Below are 11,110 nucleotides of genomic sequence, written 5' to 3'. Positions count from 1 at the left end.
TCGGTTTTGCCAATTAATCGACACCGATAGTTGATTGCTGGAAAAATCCATACTGATAGTTTTTCCATCTTGCTTACTTTGCAAGAGGCGGCCTCTAGAGGCGAATCACTGACACTACATGCTGTTTGTTTTTACATTTGAGCCTGCACGCTGCACGGAGAGTGCAATATAATATTTATTACTTATAATTTATCAATGATATATTTATATTTGTTAGTTTATACATAAATTTGTATTTAATTTAGCACATTCATGATTCAGTACTTTTTTAAATTTCAAAAAAAAAAAATTTAAGTTCACCAACCCCAGCCATTAGGGTTGCACAAGCCTTAGTGCCGGTCCCAAGCCCGGATTAATGGGGAGGGTTGCGTTAGGAAGGGCATCCAGCGTAAAACATGTGCCAAATCAAACATGAGGATGGTCCGCTGTGGCGACCCCTAATGGGAGAAGTCGAAAGAAAGTTTGTAATAATATTTAACAAGTATTCATCGGTTGATTTATTGTTATCGGCAACCTAGCTAACTCCACTATCGGTCGACTGGTTATCTTATGTAACATCTTGGTCCTGGAGGAACATAGTTTTATTTCACAGTGTACTGTACTGTATATGGTTGGAATGACAATAAACACCAACTTGACCTGACTTGAAAAATCACATACACATCCTCTGGTCAGGTGTTCAAAAACTTTTGTCCATGCAGTGCATATTAAATTATCTCTAATATGACTGTGGTAATTTGCTAACTGATTTTATATATTTTTTTAAATGCTCAGTCAGGTTTTGCTGTCTTACTATACATTTTCCAGTGGCTTATTTCAGATTAATAAAGTAAAATGGTAGTGATATTAATGCAAACACCAGACTGAAAGCAGTCATTTGCCTAGTTACAGCCGAGACTAGGGTAGTTAGCCATCTATGGCATGAAGGACACAATGAGACTGATTTCGCATGAATGATTGGAAGCTGATCTGTTTAAACAGATCTTATCGATGAGACATGACAGATGTGGACAGCCTGAAGGACTCTCAAGTGCTCCTGTTTTTCATCCTTTTCAGGTAGGGATAACACAACAGCATTTAAGTAAACGTCTAAACTCTTTTTCGGTCTTTAATGGTGTAACGGATAACACAAGATCAGCAAGTGTCATCAAATCAATATGGCAGCTCACCGCAGAACCAGTGAATCACGTAGAAAACCTTTAAATGAGTTACTGTACACAGTTTCTACAAGTACTTATTGTGTATAAAGACATTATATAGGGACAAATTTGCTTGTTAAACCTATAATCCTGAATATACAATGTGTTATTGAGGAGCTAGCTGGCTAGCTTGTTGCTAACAAAAGACAAAATGGAGGCACAAATATTTGTTTGTTTGTTTAACTTTGTAGGCCGAAATCATTATGTTTAAAACTTCCGTGTTCTGAATTGACATTTCTGAGGTAAAACAAATCCAAGACTAATCTAATTTCAGCAAGAACCCAGACATTAGTTATCAACTAACTCACAGTAACCCATATTTTACTTTTTATTCCCAGTTAATTAGATATAGATTTAAAGAAGGATATACGTCTATGCCCCTTTTTTCAAAACTGACCAATCATATTTCAGCTTTTCCGTTTGAAATGATTTTGTCAGTCAGGATAGAAATTGATTAAAGGAGGTCAAAGTGATCTTTTTCACTCTATTTATTTGATTTCCTCGCTGGTCATACTTTGTTCTGGCACGCCGCTTTGATTGACAGCCTGAACAACAAAGCCTCATCAATGTTATCAGGCAGAAACAGATGCAGAACACACAAGACACAGCCCCACACACACACACACACACACACACACACACACACACACACACACACACACACACACACACACAGTGTTCTGTACTAACTACCGAAATTACACCGACCTAAATTAAATACATAGTCACATGTACACACATCAAATGGCAACCCAGTATATGTCCATACAGATATTGTACAGATATAGTGTTGCCATGGTTACATATTGCACTGAAGATAAACAGATAATTTTTTTTTTATTTTACTTCATATTATATGAAGGTTGCTTTATTTGGATGCTCTCAAGGTGGGCTCTAAATAAACACAAAACACACCTTATCTTCTTTTTATACGAGTCCATCTTTAAAATTTAATGTTATGTTTCTGTACAAAAAACTGATGGATCATATACAGCAAACAGAAAAAGTGCTCCTTTTGTAAACTTTGTTGAACATCTCTTTTTGGAAGGAGCCTCCAGTTTTAGTGAAAGCAATGCCTTTTTTAATGCAAGAAATTCTTCAGTAATATAAAGCAATTTATATACATATATTACAATAATTATTATTATTATTATGACTTTATTACATCCTAATATTGTATGATGTCACACTATAATTTTTTTAATCATTGCTGTTGCGTAGAGGAATAAAACACTAGGTCCAAAAGTCATTGGAAAAATAACGAAGAATCAAACAGTGCACCAGGTCGTGTTTTATTCCTAAATTAGTGCCAATTATGACGGAGTATAAAAGCTCTCGAGGGGGATTCCACAGCTGCTTTCATGTTAATGTCATAATTTGTTATAGTGCACATTATTGTAGGCATCAAAGGTCTTCTGTAATCCATGCATGCTGCATTCAAATCCAAAAAAAAAAAAGGAAAAAAAAAGGAAATAGACTCAGTTGCAAAAAAAAAAAAAAAAAAAAAAAAAAGTAAAAATATAAATTTTAATTTTATTAATCGTACATAAATTCAGTCAATTATAGGGTTAGAAAAGCAAGCCAGGTAGCAACAACTGTAACTGCAGCTTTTAGTCCTGCAGGACTGGAATTATTCTGTTATTCAGAACAGTTATTCACTGACTTTCTGAAAGCCCCATGATGCTTTGCTCTGAAATTCGAGTCAAAGATTCTGGGAAAAAATAAAATAAAATAAAATAAATATATATATATATATATATATATATATATATATATATATATATATATATATATATATATATATATATATATATATGTGTGTGTGTGTGTGTGTTTTTTTTTTTTTTTTAAACCAATGAGGTCATCGGGAGCAGAAGGATTGATCTTTTTTTATTTTACAATTTTTTATCCATTAAAAGTGCACAATCAATTATTATTATTAATATTATGTAATTAAACTTGTACAGCACATGCGACGGTATAGGAAAATAATCAATGAGACAACGCAAATCAGAGATAATTGTTTGCACTACTACCACATCCTTGAAGAGTTTGTGTCACTACAATCACAATAAACTAAACAACAACTCTATGCAACTTCGTTTAATCAGTTTTTATCAGTCAAGGTTTTAGCAATCAGTTATTTTATTTATATCATGTGAAATATTCTAATTGTTACATAAATATTTAGAGACACTGTACAGTGTGATCAGGGTGCAAGCAGGGACTCTGGCAAGATTACTTTGGCAGCATAACTAAAAGGGAGAGCCAGAAGGTAACAAAGACATGAGGTCTCTGGGATTAGAAACGGTCTGCCAACATCACCGTCAACAAACGAGTGAATGCGTGAGAGTGTGTGTGTGTGTGTTTGTGTGTGTTTGGCGGGGACAGTATCCCTCTCTATAACTGTCTATATTCATGATCCCTCCAGATCTGCTTCTTTACCTAAAAAAAAAATCTACGTACAAAAGACTTGACTAAATAAATATGTTTTCAGCCTTGACTTTCAGACAACACTGACACAGCGTCTGCCTTCAAGGGTGTCTGCTTTGGGACAATGTCCATTGTTAAAGCGCTATACAAAAATGAATAAACAAAAATTGGTTTTGTGAATTGTCCACACTATGAGTCCCTGTGAATGTGCTGTGGTGCATTATAAAACTGTGACTCAATTTGCCTTCTTTCATACTCACTGTTAAAGAAAACCATCAAACACCTTCTAACTAATTAAAGCTAATCAGCAATGTCAGAAAAACATGTGTAACATCTGGATTAACACCATTAAACATCTAAAACTTGATTTTTAAAAAAAAAGATCAAATCCTTGATTCCAAAGAAACACTTTATTGATTTCCTATCAATCATAATCATGAGAATCCAGTGTTTCCTGTGTGAAGCAGTTCAGGATTCCTGTTTATTTGTCACGTCCAGACTTTCCAAAGGTTTGCACGTGCGTGTACTTTCGTCCTGCTGTATTAGACATGTCAGGTTACACACACGAGATCAATAGACCTTTCGAGCTGCTTCGCTGGGTTTTGTCCTGAGTTTTTTCTCAATGTAGTTTCTCTTCCACTTTACAGTCCGGTAGCGAAAAAGCCTGGAGCTGCTTTTCTTGAAGGACAGACACTAATCATAATGCTTTATGGCTCTGATTTGTGTCTTTTTTGCACAGTTCTGACCAATGGTACTGCAAAAACACTGGCTGCTTGGCCTAGATAAGCACTGTGTTTGTATATTAGAGACAGAGACAGAGACAGACAAAGAGAGAGAGAGAGAGAGAGAGAGAGAGAGAGAGAGAGAGATGAACACTTATTATAAAACAGTGCACTCTGCTGGGTAAACACTAGCCTAACAAAAAGACTATAATGAAGAATGATGAACACTGATTTTGTAATACAGCTGCTCATTAAAAACATACCTCCAAACCTCTACACTACAACGGCAATGAATATGAAATCTTATTGGTTAAAGAAACAAACCCGTTGCTAATATTCTTAAAGGTAAAAAGGCCAGCAGTACTGACTATGAAGGCCCTGTGCAGATTAGATTGGCATGGCAACACAAAGAGGTTGAAATCTTATTGGACAAAAAAAATCTTATCTCCACATACACGTACTGGATGCAGTGCAGCCGAGAGAAACGCTCCGAAATGAAGAGAATAAACTGTTCTGAATAAATTAACACAATTTCATCGAACAAATATTCGAATTTAGGTTGTAAATGTAGGTCAGTGCTTCAGAGAAGGCTTTGCTGGCCCTGACCGCTCGCCACTGCCATACAAGTGTTTGTCTTTTTCTCTCTCGTTCTCCATTATGACCATCACACACTGTTAAACACAGAAGAAAATCAATGGATCGTCATTAACCTTCATTAGTTCAGCAGAGCGGATCAATGCCGAGGTGTCAATAGTGCTAACAAGAATCTCCAAACAGGCAAAAACTAATTTTACCACACCTACTTTATGTTGGAAGATAAGAAAACTGTGTGTGTGTGTGTGTGTGCGCGCCAAGCAGCGATATGTTAACAGCAAGGTAAAAGTATTGAATGAGTGCTTTGTAAAAAGTTAGCAATGAATGACTTTGATTCTTCTTCTTCCGGCTGGTCCCATTAGGAGTCACCACAGCGGATTATCTGTATTCATATCACAGTCCTTAACATCTGCCTCTTTCAAACCAACCCTAACCTTCACTTTCCTCCGCTTCTCCTTTTCCTGCTGTGTGTATAGACTTCTTTCTTCTCTCCTTCACCTCCTTTCACCAACAGTAGCCCAATTTCCACCATTGTTGGCTAACAATACCTGTGGCGTTTTTTTATGCATCTCTCCCCATTTTTTCCAGGCTTGGGACGGGCACTAAGAGTACACTGGCTTGTGCAACCCTGGGTTTCGATTAGTAGTATTACTACTACATAAAAGATTTATTAAAGCAGGCTGGCATTTGTGTTTTTGTACAATAATAATAGTAATAATAATAGTAATAATAATAACTGAGTTCAGAGCGGTGCATCAGCACGAAAACAGATGCGATGTGTCGATTGAAAAAGGTGTGCGTCTGATAAAAGCCGGCATTTGTATTGCATCTTTAACATTCGCATTTGTAACCAATTATTTATGTATAATTATTCGTAGATGCGCTATACTTTAATTATTTAGAAAGTGACCAATTATTTGTGATCAATATTTTATATGTAGATTTATTTCTCTTCACTAAACAGTATCTCGAGCGCGTTCTCTCAGCACCGCTGCTGCTACGTGAATATGACGTATCACAACACTACGGAGACCGAGGCGTGTCCTGAGAGTCACATAGAATACAGATTAACATGGCAGAGGTAGAGCTGTAACTTCCTGGAGACAGAACAGAAAAGAACATCTGGTTTAATTTTTTTTTCTCTCTTCCCACTACTTGTGAAAGGGGCCATGCCGTAGAAGTCAGAAGGCATCGTAATACGGCTGCAACATATCACATCGCACTGGTAGCTGCTTCCTATGTGTCTTTAATGTGTTGTATCATTGGTTGTGCATTAAGATTTATAAAAAAATATCTATAGATTAAATACAGTGTATAATTTATTTAAAAGTAAAAAAAGGCTATTTAGAGTATTGTCAACAGGTTTAGGTCTCCTAGATCAAGGGAAAATTTCATGCTGCAATGGATGAATAGACGGACGGACGGACAGACAGACAGACAGGCAGACAGACAGACAGACAGACAAAGACACTATATGGACTGTAATGGGGCACTTGACGGTAATATGTTTTCTTTCCCAAACACAAAGTTGAAGACACAATTGCATAGCAGGATTTTAGACACTTCAGCATTCAATGCTCCCATCATTTGAAGACCCAACCAGCTCCAGCATGACAATGCCCCTGTGCATGAAGTCAGCTCTGTGAAGATATTCTTTACATGGGGTACGAGTAAAAGATCTTAAATGGCCTGCTATAGAGTTCTGACCCTATTAAACACCTTCAGGATGAACTGAACTGCTGACTGCACCCTCACCCATAAGGAGCACAAATCCCCACGACACTTCGGATTCTACTGGAACATCTTCCCAGAAGAGTGGAGATTATTATAAGGGCAAATAGACTGAATGTGGAATGGGATGTTTAAAAAGCACATACAAATCTTATGGTCAGGTGTCTAAGCCTATATATATATATATATATATATATATATAAACTATATCCTGTATCTGTGCTGTAATTTGATTAATTCACCTTCACATATCCAGTAAAGAAGGAAAGATACTGTTATAGAAGCAGAGCAAGTAGGCATCAGTGTCTTTTTATTCATTCTGACAGATGTCAGTAAAAAAAAACAAAAAAACAAACAAACAAAAAAACATCAGATACACATTTCAAGTTTATATCTTACGTCTCATCTTGTGCAAACATTAGACGGTGCCATTTAAAGTAACAATTTTCCAAAGAGAATGCGTTGACGGGGAGAAGAAAAAACAACAAAAAAGTGCATTTGAAACCTACAAGTCGATTTCTTTTGCTCGCATTTATTGATTTCCAGCTTCATATAAACTGGATGTTGAGGCATAAACATAGTACATTTCTACAGTTCAACAAAAATATAACCAATATTTACAATTATTGTATTAAAAATACAAAAACAAAAAGAAAAGAAAAAAAAAAAAAAAAAAAAAACAACCGATACATACTCCACCAATTGTCTTTGTAAAAGACGTACAGGTAAAAGTAGTCAAAAATGAGAGAATCTTCACCAGCTAAATGTACACTTCTCACTTGACATCACACATTGAACAGAGTAGCAGTGCTAACTACTACGATTTATCTTATGCTTGTACAGTTTGTGCAACTTTTTTTGTGTTTTTTTGTTTTTTTGTTTCAATAGAGGACTCCACTCGGCTCGCCGGAGAAAAGCATGACAAGTTCCAAAAATTCAAATGGAGGTGAATGCTTTATATAACCACTGTTTTACAAATGTGATCTTTTTTTTTTGTTTGTTTTGTTTAACGACGGCAACCATTACAAAAAAACAAAGAAAAAAATTACAGCAAGAAGAGAAAGAAATGTCGACGTGATTAATATTACAGGGTACAGTGGAAAACACTGCAATCTTTTATTTTTTTTCCCTCACCCTTGCTCAAAGAATATCAGTCCTAAACTACTGATCAATGTGATCAGCTTAACTCAGTGATTTAAAATAAACGATAAAACGTGACTTCTCACCGGTTGAGTTCGACTTGGCAGCCTTCGGCCCGGTACTCGTTACTTCACCACCGGAGTCTCCGAAACATGTTTATAAGTCCTTGAGCACTGATCCAGATCCCTTCTTTGTGTGCAGGGTGGCACAAGTATGTTAAAGTCCTCATAAAACCTACGTAGCACCTCAAAGACCGCATCAGAATGGAAGGAGCGCCCAGTCAAGTGGGAGCTTCACTGGCTGGACATTTTTTTGTTTTTTTTTTTATCTTGATGGTGGTCTCTATATACCACAGGTAGTCGGTTTAAAGCGGTTCAGACCGGTCACCCACGGTACACTCTTGGTATAAATCCGTCAGATCGATTTCAAACAGTAAAACAAGTTTGTTTAGAGACTTCGTACGAGAGATTGACCCGCTAAAAATGGTCTGATCGATTCCAGAGTTTTTCAGCCTATAGTCCACTCTGATAGGCAACTCATGGCATTTCGTCCAACTTGCCCCTAGGTCGCAATAATCAGGTACTGGGGCAACCCGTGAAGATTCCAACAAAAGGGAATGAGTGAATGGTTTCAAGCACCAGTGTTAAACATACGTTCTTGCCTTCCTTCCAAATGGTGGGATAGTGCAGGGAAAAAAGGCCAGGATTACTGTGGATTAGAACGATTTTATGACCTCAGAACCCCCCTTTTTTCTTGGAATGACTATGGATAATAGAGTGGATCAACCACCAGTGTTAAAACAAAGGTCTTGACTTACATCTAAAATGGGATGTGATGGGATGGGATGGTGCAGGGGGGTGAAACACCCAGTCACAGGATTACTGTATGTGAATAACAACCTTATAACCTTAAATCTACTTAAATATGTTTTGTAATAGTGAGTGACAATGTTAAGTACAAGTGAAGAATGGTGTCTGGATTTCCCTTCAAAAGTGGATAAAATAGGGGCAAGAAAGAATATTCCCAAGGAAAGTTGGATTCAAGGCCGGAGACAAAGGGTCCCTCAATTTACACCGAACCCTCAAACAAAGCTCTGGGCTTCTCCCCAAGAGTTTGGAAAAGGGCAGGAAAAAAACTTTGCCAGTGGATTACTGCAGCAACTCTGTACCCTAAAAAAACTGTACAGAATTATTCAAACGGGAGGGAGCTGACTGGGATTCAAGTCAAGTCAGGGGAAGTCAATTCTACTCACTTCATTTACACAGGACTGAAACAAAAGCTCTTGCCTTTCACATGCAATGGGGCAAGAATAAAAACCCTAAGATAAGACTTGCCTCCGGAATTACTGCAGCCAGCTACGTTTTTTTTTATTCTTTTTTTGTTTTCTTTACATAATGCCTAGGACAAATATCTTGCCTTCTCGCCTAAGAGGGAATGGGGCAGGAACAAAACCTCCTGAAGTGAAATAAAATGAATGAAGGTCATGTCTTTGGGTTCCTGCACAAAGCTACTCCCCATGTCCATGTAAATTTGCAGAAAATTGGTAAGGAATTCTAGAGTAAAAAAAAACAGGGGAAATGGGAATCAATCAGATTCCTCCTCTGATTTAGGACACAAAATGGTTCAAATGGGGCGGGAATGAAAACTGTAACCTAGGATTGTTTTTAACTTTGCCTTTGGAATCCTGGTGCCAGCTTATGTGTTGGTTTCATATCCTCTTACGTTCTTAGGTTCCCCTCATAACCTTAGGGTTCTGGTGCTTGGTGTCACCTTTACGGTCCTTTACAACTGACACTGATGACTGGGATATGGACTGATCAGAGATTTACAAAGCCTTGCCTGTGTGTTAGCTTTTGCCGATTCGTTTCTGAGATCCACGCAGTTTTCGGTTCTACTCCTATAACGCGCTGTAGCAGACGAACCGACCACATCTCAAGGATCCTGATGAGTTCAGCCCTCAGTCTGGACCTGCCATTTCCCCATGACATTTACAAAAGCGAAATCACAAATTAGGAAATCTCTCCATTGACAGAGCACCCTAGGAATTGAAGCAGGGTGCTGTGTAGGTAGTAAAAGACTTAAAGATGCGCCCAATTGGCAGAATCACGCCAGCGTGCTTCATTTTATCCTTGCGGTGTGTAGCTCCGTTTCTCCAGCATTCACCAACCTCAAACGCTCAATTAATACTGCAACAGTGACACGCATATTGTACAGATGAACACCGATTCTCATAAAGCGTTTGAGTGTCGAGTTTTTCTTCCCTACATGTTCTCATTTTCGCCTGGTAGTAATGTGTGTTCCAGTAGAGATGATGAAGTCTGAGAAGACCATGTGCATTTTGTTCTTAGAAAACATACCAAAAAAGTGCAGATGAGAAAAGAAAAAGTGTGTGAGGATGTGTGAAGAAAGGGAGGAAAATCGATTTATCTGTGACCGGCAATGGCAGTCGTGTCTTTGTGTGAATGTCGCACCGCTGTGTGTTCGTTTTGAATTCAGGTTCGTGTTCTCCTTTAATTTTTCACTACTTTAAGCTAAATAATTCATGTTTTGTTTTTTTCAAAGTGCCAGATAATTTCGTCGTTTCTGAACGTTCTCGTCTTTTCTTCACAGTATTTTTTTTTAGCATGCAGGGTGACCCCTCATGACGCTTTAAGGCAGAGAAGGGAGATGAATCCACCAATCAGAAGAGAGACAGGCAGTGGCATCGAGGTGATGATTGGTTGCTCTGACTGTCCGTCTGCCTTTGACGAGCTTCGCGAGGCCTTCGGTCACTGCAGCAAGAGCCGAACGGAAAGTGGCGTCTGCTCACACGGCGGACACCTGCTCATCCTCTGGAGGGAAGAAGAATCAGAGTTAGACTCCGCCCATCAACTCTGACAAGCATACACACGGATACAACGTGTTGAAAAACGTCTCATTCCACTACCAACAACTGGTTTGGCAAATACTGTAAATATAGTTTTAAGACCTTTTAATATCAGGTGTTTATCATTACAAGACTGTAGCTAGCAAAGTGTTTCAAATGCTTACATTCAATTATTATCGATTACTGAAGTACACTACATGGACAAACGTTTGTAGACACCTAGTCATAAGATTTGCATCTCTATAGCAGGAGATCTTCCACTCCAATCCGTGTAAAGCATATCTTCATGGATCTGGATTTGTGCACATTAGGGATGGTAAGATTCACCATCTGAGTATTGGCATTAAAGTTAACGATGTGATGCTTCGGTTTAAAAACGTGCGCATTGGATATACGACTTGGCATATTTGCATTGGTAAAAATAA

At 37.9% G+C, this 11,110-nt stretch overlaps 1 protein-coding gene across 11 annotated transcripts in view; it reads right to left on the bottom strand.

The window, feature by feature from the left end:
- Window positions 1–6,972: 6,972 nt before the first annotated feature.
- Window positions 6,973–11,110, bottom strand: part of rapgef2b (Rap guanine nucleotide exchange factor 2b) — a 110,347-nt gene continuing 106,209 nt past the window's right edge. For all 11 annotated transcript variants that reach the window (XM_046849158.1, XM_046849157.1, XM_046849164.1 and 8 more), the window contains one exon: window positions 6,973–10,650. Coding sequence is in view for 1 of the 11 variants with exons in the window: in XM_046849164.1 (XP_046705120.1) it covers window positions 10,625–10,650 (26 nt within the window). In the remaining 10 variants the exon portion in view is untranslated. The remainder of the gene's footprint in view (window positions 10,651–11,110) is intronic.

Source organism: Silurus meridionalis, chromosome 5 (assembly GCF_014805685.1).
Source record: "Silurus meridionalis isolate SWU-2019-XX chromosome 5, ASM1480568v1, whole genome shotgun sequence".
NCBI lineage: Eukaryota > Metazoa > Chordata > Actinopteri > Siluriformes > Siluridae > Silurus > Silurus meridionalis.
This window is presented reverse-complemented; position numbering and strand designations above follow the sequence as displayed.